Source organism: Rhodnius prolixus, unplaced genomic scaffold (genome assembly GCF_049639745.1).
Source record: "Rhodnius prolixus isolate KJV_2025 unplaced genomic scaffold, Rpr scaffold_30, whole genome shotgun sequence".
NCBI lineage: Eukaryota > Metazoa > Arthropoda > Insecta > Hemiptera > Reduviidae > Rhodnius > Rhodnius prolixus.
In genome coordinates, this window is record NW_027411638.1 from 8572 (window position 1) to 28190 (window position 19619).

The following is a 19619-nucleotide window of genomic DNA, read 5'->3' on the forward strand; positions in this document are numbered from 1 at the left end:
TACAGTTGAAAGAATTCTGAATTAATTAATAGAATATACAGACAAGATTCAAAGAAAATAAAAAAAATGGGATATTAAAATAAATAATTAAAATATTGAGCCGGTTTTCAATTAAAAAAAAAATAAAAATTATTTTCTGTAATAAAGAGATTTTCCTTAACCAAATATTTTTTTTTAAAAAAATTTTAGCTTCCAACTGGATCTATCCTGGATTCAACCAGGTTGCTGTTTGCTGAAGTGTGAATTCAGTTATTCAAGACTCCACTTAACATCATTGGATGCCTTTAAGCCGTGTATGCAATTGATGTACATAAAAGCCTATCGCTTTTATTTGTAACTTTTTACCAGGAAATTCGGGTTTTTGTGGGGTGTTTGAGAAAGGTGCAACCGCAAGGTGCCCCCTCTAAAATTCCACCATAGAATTATTTATAGATTAATTTGCCAAATAATTTTATTGACTCATAAAGGTATCACTGAGATTCAAAATTTCACTCAAATCGTCAAACAGATATGCATATTAATTGAATAGTTTTCTAATTTTTATTTTTTCAATTTTTTTTTTTTTAAATACTACAATAAAAATATGGATGGTGTAAGTTCCATGCTGTACTGAAGTAGACAAAGCGCTCCAGTGGCCAGTCATTGACTATCAATCTTACTTATTTAATTTCTCTTACAAGTAAAGTTAATAGTTTTAAATAATTAGACCTTTAATAATGGTTCAGTTACAAATTTGATTAAGGAGAGTCCTGTTAGTGCTTACAGCAGGTTTACCTACTTCTTCTTGAGTGGGGTCTTTTGTTAGCATCAGATTTACTTACAGAAAATTCTCACTTCATACCAACCTCCGCTTGCCTTAAAAAATATGTATTTCTGGTGAATAACAAATGAGATAAATAACTGGATACCATCTTAGTACAAGAATTAAAATAGAAGTTATAGTATGAAATGTATCAGTAAGTAGGATCTCAGATCTGTTACTTAGTGGACCGTGCAACAAACGAACTCCATGCTAATAGCTAATTTATTAAAATCAGTTATTAATTTAATGAATTATAATCACTCTCACTCACTGAGCTGGAAGCCGTAGAAGGTTAGAGCAGTAAATCAATGTCGAAATAGCCTCGGGTGTATGAGGCGTAATTATAATTTATTTCCACTAATTGCCTTTCAGCACTCCAAAAATCTCTGTTAGGAAATATTCATCTTACATGACTTCTGTTACAAACAACCAACAAATGTTGGTAATACGCTGTAGTTTATTACAGGCTATAAATGTTAAATTTTATAATAATATTTCTTAAACTGCACAGTAACTGGTGGGTAACTTGGCGTTAAGTTTAACAAAAGCTTGATTGATAAAATCTAGATTTAGATAGGTCTAATATGACTCAAAACATCTAGAGAGGGCATCAAATTGTGAGATTGTTTGTACTCGCAGTCTTTCCAATGTACTGCCAATCTCTAGACAGTGTTCTTTTGTTGCAGAGAACATAATCTACCATCGGACACTGGGCGATAAAGGTTTCGAGTAAGAGAAAATCTAAGGAAGTCCATTTAAAGAGAGAAAACTGCTCGTGTCACTATTAAGAAAAATCACAATAACTTAAAATCTGCACGAATACAATACTTTTTGTAGCTGGAGATGGTCAAATAAATTTTATGCAGTGCCTTAAGGCTCATCTCAACCGCTCTATAATGCAGTGAAATTCAAGTTAAGAATTAAATTTAGCGTATAGTAGAAAAATGACTAAAGCTAGCTGTGGTAGATAACAGTTAAAATTCTGACCATATGAAAGACACCCAATGCGTAACTATCTCATATCTGAGTTGATGCTTTCTTTGTTTTAGTCTAGCGTCACGCAGCAAGTTGCAAAGACTAAAAACTGAGAAATTAGGAACAAAATACTCATACATACTTACTTTCAGATTGTTACAGCCATGCATGTGTAATTAACCGCTTGTGTTCACAAATGCCTCATTCACTTGTGAAGAAGCCATTGTTCTGGTTACACTCCAGATATAATTTAACGTATCACTGCAATAAATAAATCTGTACAAACAAAAACACTTGTACATCGATTACACTGTCTACTAATGTGCTTTTAACCCTTTAAGTGTACTGGCGAATTAAATTCACATTATTTAAACAACGTAGGCTTACCCAGTCCTAGGAAATTATTTCTTTCTTTTAAATGTGACATTTTTTAAAGTGTTTTTTTAATATGGAAATATTTTTTTCTCATGCAATCTAAAATGCAGAAATTATTGAAAGATAAACATTGAAGTTAGTACATTAAGTTGACCCTAGATAGCAGCAGCTACAGCTATCATGGCAATTTTCTACCAAAACTGTCATTTTATAAAGCTAAATCATTGCCGTATCATAAGTAACTAAACTTAAAAAAAAAAATTAAATTGAAAGCACATTTGTATATACAAGTTGTGGAAAGAGTAAGTGACGTACTTGAAAAAAGTAAAGATTTTGAACTGAGTAGTCGAATTATAAACGCAAATTTTTAAGTTGCAAACTAATTACTTCTGTTTCAGGACAGTTTAAGAAAATTATTAAGTGAAGAGGAATGGAATTACCTTGCTGGAAACGACCATATTGGTAATAATAATTAATATTTTCGTCAGTAAATTTTATTTATTCGTTGTTTTCCTGATAAGACAAATATTGTAGCTACAAAGGCAAAATATTTACTCCAAATATATTAGTAAAAGTGTTCATTATTTTTTTTTATTGAATTTATAAAATTTCTAAATTGAATGTACGTTAAAAATAATACTTCTTCATTAAGTATTAACTTAATAGAAAATAATACATGTTTAATGTAAAAGAATACTTAATGTAATACTTCTTTGATTATGGAACCAGAACTTCGTTTTCATTTTCCAGATGATTTGGAGGTTATATGGCACTTGGGCAGGCCAACATCTGGTGACACACCAGAATTAGTTCTGAAAACCCATGGTCAAACTCTAACTGTCTCTTTGGAGCCAGCTACACGTTTGCTGGATCCACATTTTATCGTTGTATCCAGAGGTCCTAATCGATCTTCAGTGATGGCAGATGGTAGCAATTTCCCAACTGATTGGACATCTTCTGCATCCTGTATTTACACAGTTCGGCCACCGCTGAGAGGTGTTCTTAATTTATGCAACGGCATTGTCAGTATTTGTATTTTGAAAATATAAAAAAAAGGGGCGTGTTTATTTGGCAGTGTAGGATGCAAACCCCTCTAAATCGTGATATCTTGGCTTATTTTTACAATCATATAAACATTTGGGTCTCAATAACAGATTGTTGACTGCTGACCGCCTTCTTACACTAAATTATCGTATGTCATTTTAAAGCGGATTTCCTTCCTCACGTGTTTTCATTTAGTAGCTTTTAGGAAGTCTAACTCTCGGCATAATCCCGTCATGTCATACGGAAGAACTTTCATAAGTTCAAATTCGCCATTCAATTGCTAGAGATCCCACCAAGTTCGTTGAAGGGTGAAAGCTACTTACACCAATAGAAAATTTTGAGAAATAGAGTTACATTTGATTAATCTCTAACCAAATACTCCGCATTGGAAGATATAAAAAAGTAACGATGCTATTCTCAGTTCTTTTATAAATTTTGTAACAACGAATAGTTAATTCTTATTAAGTTTGTTCTGTCATGCAAATTAACCTTTCTCAATTTCCAGAGTGGATTCATCTCTACCGAAGGAACTGAATTTATTATGAATCCATTGCCAAGAAGATTGCGTAATTTATCTATTGATTCTAAAATACCTCATGTAATTATTAAACGATCTACTGGAAATACTGTTGACATTAATGGCAACAATCATTGGCTACAAAGGAAAGCTAGATATCCGCCGGTTCATATAGAAACAGCTATTTTTGTTGACAGCGATCTCTACAATCACATGGGTGTCAACTTTCCGAAAGATACAGAACGACAATTAGTTAATTTCGTGCTTACTATGGTTAATGCAGTGAGTATAGTCTGTTCTGTCAGTTAAGTTATAAGACTTGCCTCGCCGATTGTTTTTATAGTCAAACATGTTTACTACTTACTAATTTTTGAATGTGTCCTGAGTACTGTACGTTATTATTTAAAAATTAAATGTTCGATTTACAAAAGGCGAGGGTAGTTTTAGAAGTTCAACAACTTCAATAACTCAGAAAATTTATTCTTTATATTCTTCTAATGTTTTTTGTCGTATAAGAAAACAAAATAAAATAATGGCAGGTGCAATTGCTGTATCATGACCCTTCACTTGGCAGAGCTGTAACCTTTGTAGTAAAACGTTTAGAGATTTTGCATGTCGATCCGGCTGGACTGACTCGTTCAGCTGATATTGACAGATACCTTGGCAGTTTTTGTACGTGGCAAGGCACAGAGAATCCACCTGGGGATTCAGATCCATCACACTGGGATCATGCTCTCATGTTGACAGGACTTGATTTGTATGTTCTGTCCAAGAACGGAAAAGTCAGCAAGCAAGTGGTTGGTCAGTTTCAAAATACATTTATCTAGCATTATTCTTATTAGATAGTTATAAAATTGATCTTGAAAACAGATAATTGAAATTTGAAATGAGATAAATATCATTCGTGGGTTTTGTTTACACAAATAATATCCGTATGCGATAACTCGAGCACTATCTATCGTAGTTGGTTAAGTTCCTAAGTCTTAGTCTTAGAGTTCCTATCTCGAATAATAATAATCTACTTAGATATTAAACTTACACAAATAATGAAGATAGAGTCGTTTACAAAAAGACACAAGAGAGGGTAACAACTTTACAAGTAGTAAAGAAATAAAGTGCAACCAGGTTGCTCTACACGTAGCACTACAAAAGCAATATTAACTATTTTCTCATTTAAACTGCATTGAATTTGTATGCTTCTTTACTACGTGCATCTCGAAAAGGCTACGTACAATACCTTCGGCTGAATATTACTTCTATTCAATCTACTATTAGCCCTACTTTTTCCAATGTTTAACCTTGCGGTTTATTGATTGCCATTGCACTATTGATCAGTACTATGAACAGTTATCTACTTACAATAAAAGACATTTCTGTATCTCATTTCGTAACCATCGTGTTTTGAGAAATTTGAGAGAATGTCCTCTCTTTTATCTCCTGTTAACACGTTACAATATAATTTTGCTCAGATTTTTCAATTATACGCGTACAATTATTGATTACACAATTATACGCGTTGTACTAAATAAGCTATACACAATGCACAAATTTCTCAGTGACATTACTATGTATTCTGGTATTAAGTACAATTTCATATGAGGCAAACCTTTAGGTGTCAGGAATTGTAAATTTTATTGATAACCTATATTATGCTAAAATTACTGTGTTTATCTGAAATATTTAGTTATTTAAAACAAAATTCATAGATGAGGCGGTCAATTTGTTATTTTCATATTACGGTGTCACCAGGTCTAGCTCCAGTCGCTGGGATGTGCAATCCCACCAGCAGTTGTACAGTAAACGAAGGACGTCACTTCGAGAGTGTCTACGTAGTTGCACATGAAATCGGACACAAGTTAGTATTATTGCTTGCTTACTTTAAATCGATCCCTTTCATGAATTGCTTTAAAGAATCTATTGCTAGATATGTGGAAATATTGCATTCTCCCAATTTCAGTTTTCGCCAAAAACGTACATATTGGCCGGCCGTAAGCAAGGAAAACCTCAGTTTTAGAATTTAATTCTCTCAGCTTTAAATCCTGAAAAGCAATTTTGGTCAGCTTACGGGTAGTCTCATTGCCCCTGAGAACCTAGGGGTGCTCGTACTCAATTAATTCAGACTTAAACAACTTCTCAAAACCAAGACTATACGCTAAGTTTCTTATTTGTTCAATGAGAGGTGAATGTTGCCATAAGTGCCGAACCACAGTTAAATATATTGCCAATCTACGATTAAAACACCAAAGGCTTTCCAGAAAGTGAAGGTAACTTTAAGAGCGAAGATGCAGTAGCGGAAGTTAGTATACTTGAGGTCAGTGTTGACCCAATTCATTGGTCTTGGCTGGTTGGCCTGTTTCTAGGATTGGTGCCGTCAAGAACGGATGCACTACTGTAGTCCTTACTAATATGAGTTTATCATACCAAAAACCAACATGCTATTAATAACTGTAACTAGGCTATTATCCTGGGCTAATCATGGTAGGCAGAGTTACCAAACACTACAGTTTTACCTATCGTAATTTAGGACGTCTAGGAGAACTAATTTTTCTGTCTCTGAATTAAGGTCACACACAATCAGAGAGGCATACTCAGATCGATTCCTAAAATACTTTTCTTTTTTTTTTCTTACTTCAGAGGTTCCAAAACCAGCTTTAAAACAGTAGTTCTTGGCAAAGGTGTGGATAAAAAAATTGAATTTTGGGGGCCCTATACATTCGCGATCCAAGCACAGTGACTAATTAAGTCAGTAATATATTACAATTTAGTATTAGTTAATGATAATTTAAAATCAGTTACTATAATTAAGTAATATAATTAATGTTAGTATATTTCACTTTTGGTTTTAACAGTGATAACTAATAATAAGAGCAACCTTCCCATTCTGTTACTAAGTTGCTTTGTTTAATGAGTGAGTTAATGTTGTGAATATTGTTTATTGTTTTTACTAAATAGGTTTGCTTAATTATTAACTTATAGAATTTTCTTTGTGATTTAAGATTTACTACATCAAAATTAGGTATAATCATGAATGAATATAGGTTAAATTATTCCTTTAATCAGGCTCCGTGATGATTAAAAGAAAATATCCACTTCATACGTTTGCTCTTTCATAAAGTTTATTGTATGTTCCCAAAGTATATGAAAATATTTCTTATTCTATTAGTCAAAGAATTACATATGTATATAAAAGTGATCAGGTATGAGTCATGACTCTCTCATGTTCTGTCATAAAGTTTCTCAATTGCTTTTTACTAAAAACTATAAGATAAATTTGTCTGATTCGTATAGTTTAGTCCATTGTTATTAATCACTTAAACTCTCCATCGTTTGCACCAGTAATTCAATACAATTTGGCGCTACTAAGATACATTGTAGTATTCAGTGCAGTCCGCTTTCATGTCCTTTTCTATAGCTAAACCGAACCTATTACTTCCAAGAAACAATTACGTCGTGAAGCTATTCTAAACCACAATTATTCTCGATTATAATTTAATTTATTAAAATTATTGTTAACAAAATTTCATTAATTTTGTATGGATTTATTTATTCAGCATTAGTATCTTGGACATAGAGAAATGATTTATCATCTCATGATTTAATAATGTACTTCGATTGCCTTTAAAATAAATGGAATTCAGATTTAGAATAGTTAATTAATTTAACATTGTTACTTTTTAGAACTTTTTTTCTGATTAAAGAATGTATGTGTGCACGAAACGATGTGAAAAATATCCGTAAGTCCGGTTTTAGAGAAAATGGTAATACATGGTGGAATAAGTGACACTTTTGGTCGGCTGATTTTTCTAAATCTTTAATCCCTGAGAGTAACTCTGGATAAAATATTAATTTAACTCCTGCAGATTTACATTTACATTCTGGAGGTGGTATATACATGTACTTATTTAGAAGAGTTGTATGTATATATTACTCACTTGTTCATGTCTAGAAAACAATTTCACAACTTTGATGTCATTGCAATAGTTTCTTTAACAAATAGAAATAGCAAAAAGTTCTATGTTTGTTGTAAATACATTAAGTTTGGACTTATAAAATTGCAGTTAGAGAAAGTTGTGGAGTGTTCCGCACCAGATTATTTTATTCTTATTGATTTGAAGTATTTGATTTAGGTAGGTTAGTTGGTTTAAGCAGTGAAGTGAGGAGGATTTCGTTTTGAATCTAATTGATGGAGGGCGCAAATTCTAAACCTACTCTCAACGTGGACACCGGGACTTGGGAAGGGTGGGTAAACTCGATAGTACTATGGGCCGGAAGAGATCCTATGGAATTCTTGATTACAATTCTACTTATATTGTCACCTCTTTTTACAATATCATTGATGCTTGCTTGGCGATTAGCTTCTATACTAGATGCCAAAGCAAAGGACACTACAAGAAAGACCAAAAAAGGTGCGAATCTATCAAAAATCAGGAAAAACAAATAAGGTAAATTCATGTTGTACTATAAGTATTAAAAAATTGTACATCCTGTGATAAAACAAATCAAAAGAAAACGAAATACTGTATTTATTTGTGATATTGCAATTGCTGCCATCGGTTGCGAGTTATTTTTGAAATAATCTCGCAGCTGTATGAAAGCGATCTCTCAGTTCTTTAGCAGTACGGAAAAGATCTTTAACCTCATTTTGTGAACTCCATCTAAGTCTGACCCGGGCCTTTTTTTCCATGGTGATTGGCTATTCAGTGTACGACACTAGTCCCTTTTCATTCAAAACTAGAGCATTCTCTCCATTCCTGGCTGTTTAGGTAGAATTAGTCCGAAGTCTGGAACTTGCAGACAGTCAAACAACTCTCTCTGGCATAGTGCGCTGTTGTTTCTATGCTTTTCTAAAGGACAAGTCCTTTACATGGTGGTCCGGCTTTTGCCGTTACTAGCGAGTTGTTCACTAGTTGTAATCCTCCAATAAAGAAACCTAAGCCCAAAACCTAACATTAAACTTTATTGCCGGCTACAGGGCTTGGAATTCTTATTCCTTCTATCCCTCGGTGACAACTTTATCTCTCTAGTTAGCTTGCATTAAAGGCCTGCTTTAATGTCTGCATTTATTTATTTATGAGTTGTTACCTCACACTAGGTGTTCAGTTCCACTGAGGATTTCGGCAATAATCTGTCAGGCCAGACTGCGTTTTGTATTGTTTGTCCGTAATTAAGCCGTTTCTTTTGACAGTTTTTATTACAAATCTCAAACGAAACTTAACACATTCAACCTGTTGTTTTTAGCTTGGGCATGCGGCATGATGGGCCGCTGGCAGATAACAACTGTGATCCAGGAAGCTATCTAATGTCACCAACTTTAGGTAGCGGCAAAATAACATGGTCTTCATGCAGTAGACAATATTTAAATCAGTTTTTAAGGTATGTATGTGTTAAGTTTTCTATTGTGCCCTTTAAAATCAGTTCAGTTTTTTTTTTTTTTTTTGTATTAGCTTTTAGTGACGGTAAACTAATTATATTTAGGATTCAAATAGCGAAAAATCAGTCAAAAATATAACATCTCCATCTTTCCGCCATTGTTTCAACAAATATTTCAATGTGTTTGAATATTCTAATTTTTGTGTTGTTAATTTGTAATATCCAGATCCTCAAGGAGGCAATAAATTTGTCGAAACGTTGGCGGAAAGACGAAGTTGTCTTATTTTTAAACAGATTCCTTGCTATTTAAAAACTAAATATTTTAGAATTTTTACATTGCCCAGGACACCTCAGTCACACTGCCTAATGGACCACAACAGTTCAGGAGCTCAATTAGACCATGGAGGACTTGGTAAATTGCCAGGCGAGCGTTTTAATGCTGATGAACAATGTGAGGTTTTTTTTTTTTTTTTTCATTGCATTAAAATACTGTAAAGTTTTGAAGTAGTGACTGCAACTAGTTAATTAGTAAGTTCGCTTTTGATAAAACAGCCAGACTTTTAAAATACCAAACATTATATGGATAAATAAAAATACTAAAGCAAAGTAAATAAAAATAATCTATTTAGTTAATATTGGTGGCAATAATCATTTACAAAATAGAATAAACTTTTAATTGCAATTATTCTAAATCTAGCAATGTAGTTTAGCGTAAAAGAAAACTTTGATAAAAACTATTCTTTTAAAGTTTCTAAGGTTTAACCATTGGAGTAGAATGTCAATGGGTACAAGGCACTAGGATAGCCGAATTATTAGAGGTGAAGTCCTCCAGACCAAGATGTTTTTTTGTACTGGGTTCGATTCCCGATCTAGGCCATTGATTTTATTTAATGGTTAATTCGAAAAATTTATTGAAAAGTAGATTTGCTATATATAATTAGGCACTAGAAAAAATAGGCATTACATAATTATTTTAGTTTATTTAAAAGTAGGTACACGATAGCCTTTTTTTACACCAAGAGTTGATTACCATTTCTGGACAATTTAGCAGATTCCGCCAGCAGTATCGACTGTAGAACTTGAGATTTATCCTTTCTTAAGTGATGGTGACATCGCTACTATATTATAATGCTATAAGGGATTAAATTTGAGTATATTTTTTACTCCTTGGCATCAGCCGGTTCAGAATAGCCGAAGAAATACTAGCAGGGACCTAGAAAACGGCAATAACCCGGAAACCCTTGCCCTAAGAGGGTCAGTATTTGCAAATACTTCTTAAAAGTTGTCTCCAGATTTACCAAGCGGCACGATTTCGTACGATAAACACTTTCGCATGCTGAGTTGATACATCCCAATTTCGTAACCCCTTCGGTCTTCTCATACATAATGAAATTAATTAAGTAATAAATTCTGTTTTGTAGGTATGCTTAAATATGGTAGAGGTAGTAAACATGCTTCTACGCAGTCTGTTGGAGAAATCTGTCATGACTTACACTGTTCAAGGGAAGGATACACATGGACATCACATCCTGCGCTTGAGGGGACGTCCTGTGGTTCCGATAAGGTTAGTAAAGTCTATTTTATTTGGAGATTTCATAATACTTGTCACGAATAAACTTTTCGTCCAAATTGCAATATTGTTGTACGTCGAAGTTGCTATTTTGAATTCTAAACTAGCGTTTATAAATTGTAAAAGGATAAAGGCAAATTCAGTCACAGATATGGTCTTAACATGAAAACAGTAGGTTTTGTTCAAGCAGAAGAAAAATCCGTTTTGAAAATTTTAGAACCTAAATGCTTTATAATAAAAGTTTGACTTTCAATTACAGTGGTGCAGATCAGGCCGTTGTGTAGGAAGAAACAATGGACATTCTCAGAGTGGTGGCTGGTCTGATTGGAGTCCTTATTCTGAGTGTGCCTCAGCTTGCCTCTCCGATGACACTGGACACCTTTCAGCTAGTACAGGAGTAATGGTGGCTACCAGACTTTGCAATAGTCCCAGGTAAAATTCAAACAATTTTGCGTAAGTCAAACCAATTTCTGTTCTTGTAATTCTAATCTAAAATAATTCTAATTTAACACATTATCTTAGTAGGTATAATTTTACAAAGTGTAAAAGTGTTATTGTTTTAAAACTTAGGGGATCTTAGTACAGTTTAAAATTAAACTGGGTAAGCCTTTGACACTATTCTTTCTTCTTCCGCCCACGAAGAACAACTTAAATTTATTTTTCACTTCTGTGATACAAATACTTGATCAACGCAGTACAGCTTTGCCTTTGCAGACGATCGATCGATATTTGACACTAGTGGTGTTAACTTCTAGTTTGATTTTCTTAAACATTTGGACAGTTAGTTTAGAAAAACCTTGTCTCTCTTTTGACTGTATTCCTTGCAACTGAGAGTAAATGATTGATATCACAAAACTCTTAAAGTAAAACTGTTTTTTTCCTTTATAAGTTTTAGCACCAAAATTTTCCTTGTACATTCTAATATTTCTGTGTGAGATATTGCGATTCAAAATGTAAGGGAAGTGTAAGTTCTTAAAAACAGAAAACCGTATATCTCCCTTACTATATACTGTACAAAGTTATTTTTTTTTTTAAATGTGTGGTTAGTTATTGTCTAACTAATTTTTAAATGTATGCACTCAACGCAGAATAGCATTGATTTTTACTTTTTACTTTCAGACCAGAAAACGGCGGTGATCCATGTGTAGGCAGTGACAAGAAGTATAAAATGTGTGTGCCTTACCAGGTAATTTATTTGGCCTTTATTTGGAGTTGTATTTTCTTTATTAAGGCAGTTGCAAATGACGTCGTAATTCTTAGTTCATGGATTTATATCAATTGCATTTAAGCAGTTTTCCCGTATTTTTTTTTTTTGTTCTAACATTTATGCATACCATCTTTTCAAAGTTTTGAATTAACATCAAACGGATTTTCAATAGTAGAAAGTGTTTTGGATTTTTTTTTTATTCTGTGTTTTTAATATTTATTCATTTGTTTTATAGTGTAGTAATATTCCCAAAACTAGTATTCGTAATTTCGCAAGTGAAGTGTGTATGAGAGCAAAAGAAGTTGACGCAGATCTAACAGGAACTGGAATACAAAAGATTAGTTCAAGCCGTAAGTAAGCAAGGAAACCATACTATTGAGGAATTTGAAGACTAGAACTTTATTTTAATCTTCACCTGCAATTTTATAAATACATAACGTCCAAATATATTTCTGAAGTTGTAGCAATGTAGAGTTAATATTTGCAGCTGAAGAAGCTTGCACAGTATGGTGTCACCGGCGAAGTGGTGGCTATGTCACCAAAGGTTGGACCTTTCCAGATGGGACTTCATGTCAGACACACCACAAACCTAGACTTACATACTGTATATCTGGTCTGTGTCAGGTAATAATTTTTTATATAACTAAAATATGTAACATCTGTTATTAAAGTAAAGCACAAAACATAATAACTCCTGGAAGTGTTTATTTGTGTATAAATCTGTGTAATGTGTGTAGCAAGCGGTGTGCTCTTCATATCTCTTCACAGAGTCCTCTTCATTAATAAAAGAGCATTTGGATGCATTAAAGAAGAAAAGTAGATGCAAAAGTATGAATATATACTTACAGTTAAAGTGAAAGGGAAACAGCAAAATCTTAATTTATAATATCCAAAAATTTCTCTATTAGTCGAAAATATCGTTAAATGAAAGTTTATATGTATTATAAAACCCTTATACAACTGTCCTACCGGACGGTAGTAATGTAAGTTACAAGACTTGCCTATTGTATCTTTTTTGAGAACGGTAATATATTTAAACGGGCCACTCAATCTTTGTAAAAAAAAACCTCAAAACTTAGTTTTTCTTGAAGTACGTTATTTAATTTTTTTGTTGAAATACCTTAATCTAAACTCTGTTAAATTGCGCCAAACACAAAAGTAATAAAAAACCTTAATTTTCTGTATATTGCGTAAAGAACAAATTTTATTATTCTCTTTAAATCGGTAACATCCTAGAGTTCCGTTCTCATTTTATATTCCAACTTACAACCAAGTGAATCTAAATTACATTTAATTAGAACTTCATTTTTTATATTCTTATATTGAGTTTTTTGGAGAATTATTGTGCGAAGTGATTCTTATAAATGGAAAGCTCTAAAAAATTTTTAGTTTGCTTTACATTTTTATTCATTAATTTTTCTCCAATTTTTTCCTGTAACGGATTTAATGCCACGGCATTTATAGTATAGATAAAAATTTTTCAGTTATTTATTTTAATTTGTAGGAATTTAAATGTGGGAATAATGAAGAAGATGTCTTCTTAGTACCTGCTGGTCTTTGCAAGAATTCTGTATTTTTCTCAAGAGATAAACGCCGAGAAGTGCCAGTAGGAACCTGGACGCCTTTGTCAGATTGCTACTGGTCCTGTGTTAGCCCAGCATCCGGACTGAAACTTGTGGAGAGGAGGACGTGTCGTTACTGTAACGCAACTACAACTGTCCAATTGTGCAAAAACAATAACGTTTGTTATTTTAGCAAATAATAGTTTTCAGTAATATCGTAACAAGATACAGTCACATTTGAGTAATTAATATATTGTGTGATTTTTTTTTTTATGTATAGGTTTGTACAGCCATCAAGTCAATTTCAGAAAGGGCGACTGCATTATGTTCTCGGTACAGTGAAAGAGTTCGAAGACTTTCTGGTCTTGGAATGCAACTGTCTGCAACAATTGGTGAGGTGAAACACCATTCTATTTTTCTTGTATAAATTTTAAAAAAGAAGAGAATTTATTGCAAATTTCAATCATTACAATTTTTTTGGGGACTAGGTAATCTTCAGAGGTGTGAGAAATTTTTCAGTTTATATTATTTCATATGTGATTTAGTTTCACAACATTATAGATTACCTAGCCCTAGAGTAAAAGCATGAGAAAAGTAAGTGAGACTGATAATGGCAGTATTTAATTGGAAATTGGAAAAATATATAAACTGTGGCTCTTTGCCTCATCATGTAGACACCTCATTAATATTACAGATCATGCTCGAAATGGCCTCCACCATTAGAGATGAATAGACATGCTCTTTCCTGCCAATTGTCTCTTACTGCCAAACAAATAGATTCGGCTTTAACCGAGTTAAAGATATCTATTATTCTACGCTTTAGTTCATCTACAGATGCAATTCTGGCTTGATTCTAATACACATGTTTTGAACATTATATTTACGGTTTCATTCGTCTAGTGTAATGTAGAATCAAAAAAGTTAACGAAATATTTGCATGAAGTAAAAGGAAGTAAAATCTAGATCATTGAATGAAAGTGAAAGAGCACCATTTTATGTACTGGACAACTGTGCTTTTATTGGTGCGGGAGTGGCTTACGGTGCCATACGTCATCAGCTACAGTCCGCCCACTTTACACATCTCGTTCGCCATTGAGATTAGCCAAAGGTTTTTGGTAATTATTTCTAGGAAAAATGCTATTTAAATTTTTTTTACTAATTTTTCCCCCATAGGTATTTGATAAATTATCGAATAATCCAATAAAAATTGATATCGTAAAATATCCAAAATAAACATGTTTTGAACATTATATTTCCGGTTTCATACTTCTAATGTAATGCAGAATCAAAAAAGTTAACGAAATATTTTCCAGAAGTAAAAGAAAGTAAAATATAGATCATTGAATGAAAGTGAAAGAGCACCATTTTATGTACTGGATAACTGTGTTTTTATTAATGAGGGAGTGGCTTACGGTATCACTACGTCATCAGCTACAGTCCGCCCACTTTACACATCTCGTTCGCCAATGAGATTAGCCAAAGGATTTTGGTAATTATTTCTAGGAAAAATGCTATTTAAATTTTTTTTACTAATTTTTCCCCTATAGGTATTTGATAAATTATCGAATAATGCAATAAAAATTGATATCGTAAAATATCCAAAATAAACATGTTTTGAACATTATATTTCCGGTTTCATACTTCTAATGTAATGCAGAATCAAAAAAGTTAACGAAATATTTTCCAGAAGTAAAAGAAAGTAAAATATAGATCATTGAATGAAAGTGAAAGAGCACCATTTTATGTACTGGATAACTGTGTTTTTATTCGTGAGGGAGTGGCTTACGGTGCCATACGTCATTAGCTACAGTCCGCCCACTTTACACATCTCGTTCGCCAATGAGATTAGTTAAAGGTTTTTGGTAATTATTTCTAGGAAAAATGCTATTTAAATTTTTTTTACTAATTTTTCCCCCATAGGTATTTGATAAATTATCGAATAATCCAATAAAAATTGATATCGTAAAATATCCAAAATAAACATGTTTTGAACATTATATTTCCGGTTTCGTACTTCTAATGTAATGCAGAATCAAAAAAGTTAACGAAATATTTTCCAGAAGCAAAAGAAAGTAAAATATAGATCATTGAATGAAAGTGAAAGTGCACCATTTTATGTACTGGACAACTGTGCTTTTATTGGTGAGGGAGTGGCTTACGGTGCCATACGTCATCAGCTACAGTCCGCCCACTTTACACATCTCGTTCGCCAATGAGATTAGCCAAAGGTTTTTGGTAATTATTTCTAGGAAAAATGCTATTTAAATTTTTTTTACTAATTTTTCCCCCATAGGTATTTGACAAATTATCGAATAATGCAATAAAAATTGATATCGTAAAATATCCAAAATAAACGTGTTTTGAACATTATATTTCCGGTTTCATACTTCTAATGTAATGCAGAATCAAAAAAGTTAACGAAATATTTTCCAGAAGTAAAAGAAAGTAAAATATAGATCATTGAATGAAAGTGAAAGAGCACCATTTTATGTACTGGACAACTGTGCTTTTATTGGTGAGGGAGTGGCTTACGGTGCCATACGTCATCAGCTACAGTCCGCCCACTTTACACATCTCGTTCGCCAATGAGATTAGCCAAAGGTTTTTGGTAATTATTTCTAGGAAAAATGCTATTTAAATTTTTTTTACTAATTTTTCCCCCATAGGTATTTGATAAATTATCGAATAATGCAATAAAAATTGATATCGTAAAAATATCCAAAATAAACATGTTTTGAACATTATATTTCCGGTTTCATACTTCTAATGTAATGCAGAATCAAAAAAGTTAACGATATATTTGCCTGAAGTAAAAGGAAGTAAAATCTAGATCATTGAATGAAAGTGAAAGAGCACCATTTTATGTACTGGATAACTGTGTTTTTATTGGTGAGGGAGTGGCTTACGGTGTTACTACGTCATCAGCTACAGTCCGCCCACTTTACACATCTCGTTTGCCAATGAGATTAGCCAAAGGTTTTTGGTAATTATTTCTAGGAAAAATGCTATTTAAATTTTTTTTACTAATTTTTCCCCCATAGGTATTTGATAAATTATCGAATAATGCAATAAAAATTGATATCGTAAAATATCTAAAATAAACATGTTTTGAACATTATATTTCCGGTTTCATACTTCTAATGTAATGCAGAATCAAAAAAGTTAACGAAATATTTTCCAGAAGTAAAAGAAAGTAAAATATAGATCATTGAATGAAAGTGAAAGAGCACCATTTTATGTACTGGATAACTGTGTTTTTATTGGTGAGGGAGTGGCTTACGGTGCCATACGTCATTAGCTACAGTCCGCCCACTTTACACATCTCGTTCGCCAATGAGATTAGTTAAAGGTTTTTGGTAATTATTTCTAGGAAAAATGCTATTTAAATTTTTTTTACTAATTTTTCCCCCATAGGTATTTGATAAATTATCGAATAATCCAATAAAAATTGATATCGTAAAATATCCAAAATAAACATGTTTTGAACATTATATTTCCGGTTTCATACTTCTAATGTAATGCAGAATCAAAAAAGTTAACGAAATATTTTCCAGAAGCAAAAGAAAGTAAAATATAGATCATTGAATGAAAGTGAAAGAGCACCATTTTATGTACTGGACAACTGTGCTTTTATTGGTGAGGGAGTGGCTTACGGTGCCATACGTCATCAGCTACAGTCCGCCCACTTTACACATCTCGTTCGCCAATGAGATTAGCCAAAGTTTTTTGGTAATTATTTCTAGGAAAAATGCTATTTAAATTTTTTTTACTAATTTTTCCCCCATAGGTATTTGATAAATTATCGAATAATGCAATAAAAATTGATATCGTAAAAATATCCAAAATAAACATGTTTTGAACATTATATTTCCGGTTTCATACTTCTAGTGTAATGCAGAATCAAAAAAGTTAACGAAATATTTTCCAGAAGTAAAAGAAAGTAAAATATAGATCATTGAATGAAAGTGAAAGAGCTCCATTTTATGTACTGGATAACTGTGTTTTTATTGGTGAGGGAGTGGCTTACGGTATCACTAAGTTATCAGCTACAGTCCGCCTACTTCACACATCCCGTTCGCCAATGAGATTAACCAATTGTTTTTGGTAATTATTTCTAGGAAAAATACTATTTAAATTTTTTTTTACTAATTTTTCCCCATTGGCAGGAAAGAGCATGTCTATGCATCTCTAAAGGTGGTGGCCATTTCGAGCATGATCTGTAATATTAATGAGTTGTAAATTTTATAATAAAGTAGTACTTTTCTTCTTATTCAATCAAAAATCCGTTATAATATTATCATTTTGAAATTTCTTATAAGAATTATGTTTTCATTCATAATTTGTAAAAAATCGCTCACAGAAAAAAAAACGTTCAAGTAAAGTTTTCTTTATAATAATAGAGTATTCTATTTCTTAAATAAAAAACACACCTACCAATTTGAAAAAATGAAGTTGGTGCCTGTATCTCGCACCGAAAAAAAATTACAAATTAAATTTGGATTCCTAACAAAAAACTAAGGGAACACGTATTTTTTAGTTTTTTTTCTAGCTATCTTAGTTTCCGAGAAAAAGTCGTTATCCATATAGCTTGGGACACCCTGTATATGCTTATATGTTGTGGCAGTTTGTTGGATGCTGGTTTTTTGTTTTGTTCTGCAATTGATACTTTTATCAATTTTTAGAGGATCCGGATCGCGCCTGTCGAGTGGCCTGTCAAGATGGAGCTGTATTCAACAGATTCTATTTGGTAAATGGCGAGGAAGGTTGGTTGCCCTATGGAGCTGACTGCGCTAGAGGACAACCGTCTACAAAGCACTGTGTTTCTGGGAGATGTGTAGTACGTACTGATGAATTGTATTTTAATGTTTTTTTTTACAGAAAAAACATGTTTTGAGTGCTCAGATTTAGAAAACCTGGTTTTGGAGCTGTCTGTGTTCGTGAGTGTGCGGTGAGCTAGTGTTGAAATAATCTAGAAAACTTCGCTTCGGACACACTGATTGCGGCGAGACGCCGTTTTGTCAATTGATGGTTTTTCAAAAATGTTTAAAATATTCAAAAATAAATTATTAATTTCAAAGTAATCACAAAAGAACATGCGGAAAATAAAATCAATCTAATTCTAAAAATCATTTCCAATTCTAATAAAAATCTCCAATTACATATTTATTGTTAATATTCACAAGAATATTAATATTTACTTTTTGTTTGTTAGTGTACTATTTCTTTACTTCATTTTTTTCTTCTCTTTTTTTTTAAGTTCTAATGAGAGAATTATACTGTAATGTACGTTTGTTATTCGCCTCCATCTACTAAGGTTCGTAACTGGCCGCAAAGCCCGCCTGAAGACGGGCATCATTTAATGTTATTTAGTTTTCACTTTAATATTATTTCTTTTTTCGTGCTTCAACGGACAAAATTAGCGATAGTTTTCATGTAATAATACATTACAGCATTTTCTTACTAACAGGCCCACATCACAATTTAAGACACCTGAGAAAAGGTTTGGTTCGATAGGTGATTGAGATTTTGTGTGCTTGTATTAACAAAATAGTATATTTAATAAAAGTTACTTCACGAGCTTGACACAGCAGGAAGACGTTATTGTATTTTATTATTATTATTATTATTTTCTTGTTTTAAAGGAATTTGGATCTGATGATACCCCGGTTCATGACTTGGTTGCAAGCCTACCTAATTTTCACATCCGACAATCTCGGGACGTGCACAGATTTAGCTCTGCTACAGGAGTTGTCAATCATACAGGTTTTTGTTATTTGAAATTCAATTTACTATTATTTATTTAATTTTTTTAAAGTCCCAGTACTTGCGTTTGTTGAAGGTACCTCCTCCAGTGACCAGATTTCAGCGTCCGTTCCAATTGATTTCACTCAGCCAGTACATGTTAGTCTCCAAGAATTTCCGGATATAAATGAAATCAGAAGAAGAACAACTAAATACGATTTTATCTCTGTAAACTAAATCATGTTTATATATTGTAAATTGAAATTATACATTGTTCTTTCAAGAATGATTTGGCCTTTTATTAATTTGCTTTCAGTGCGCTATTACCGTAAATTGAAAGATTTTTCTTCATGGTTTACCTAATGTGAACCCAACTAACCACTGAAATAGGATTGTTTTGCTTGATTGACCCATAAAGTAAAAACTGCTTTAAAAACACACAAAGTTTCTCCTGT

The 19619-nt window shown here is 32.6% G+C and overlaps 1 protein-coding gene across 2 annotated transcripts; it reads left to right on the forward strand.

Annotated features, from left to right (window-relative positions):
* Positions 1-2505: 2505 nt before the first annotated feature.
* Positions 2506-19453, forward strand: LOC141462322 (A disintegrin and metalloproteinase with thrombospondin motifs adt-2-like). 2 transcript variants are annotated; one of them, XM_074144078.1, is made up of 17 exons: positions 2514-2614; positions 2903-3174; positions 3702-3995; positions 4253-4514; positions 5463-5568; positions 8952-9086; positions 9428-9534; positions 10505-10647; positions 10913-11085; positions 11773-11839; positions 12096-12210; positions 12348-12484; positions 13365-13601; positions 13703-13814; positions 18105-18259; positions 19065-19185; positions 19262-19453. In XM_074144078.1, the coding sequence occupies exons 2-17, from the start codon at positions 3070-3072 to the stop codon at positions 19399-19401; spliced, it is 2409 nt and encodes an 802-aa protein (XP_074000179.1). In that variant the 5' UTR covers positions 2514-2614; positions 2903-3069; the 3' UTR covers positions 19402-19453. The 2 variants fall into 2 exon arrangements, with proteins under 2 accessions (XP_074000180.1, XP_074000179.1); XM_074144079.1 differs by lacking the exons at positions 19065-19185; positions 19262-19453 and having other exon boundaries at positions 2506-2614; positions 13703-13819; positions 18105-18235.
* The last annotated feature ends 166 nt before the right edge of the window (positions 19454-19619 follow it).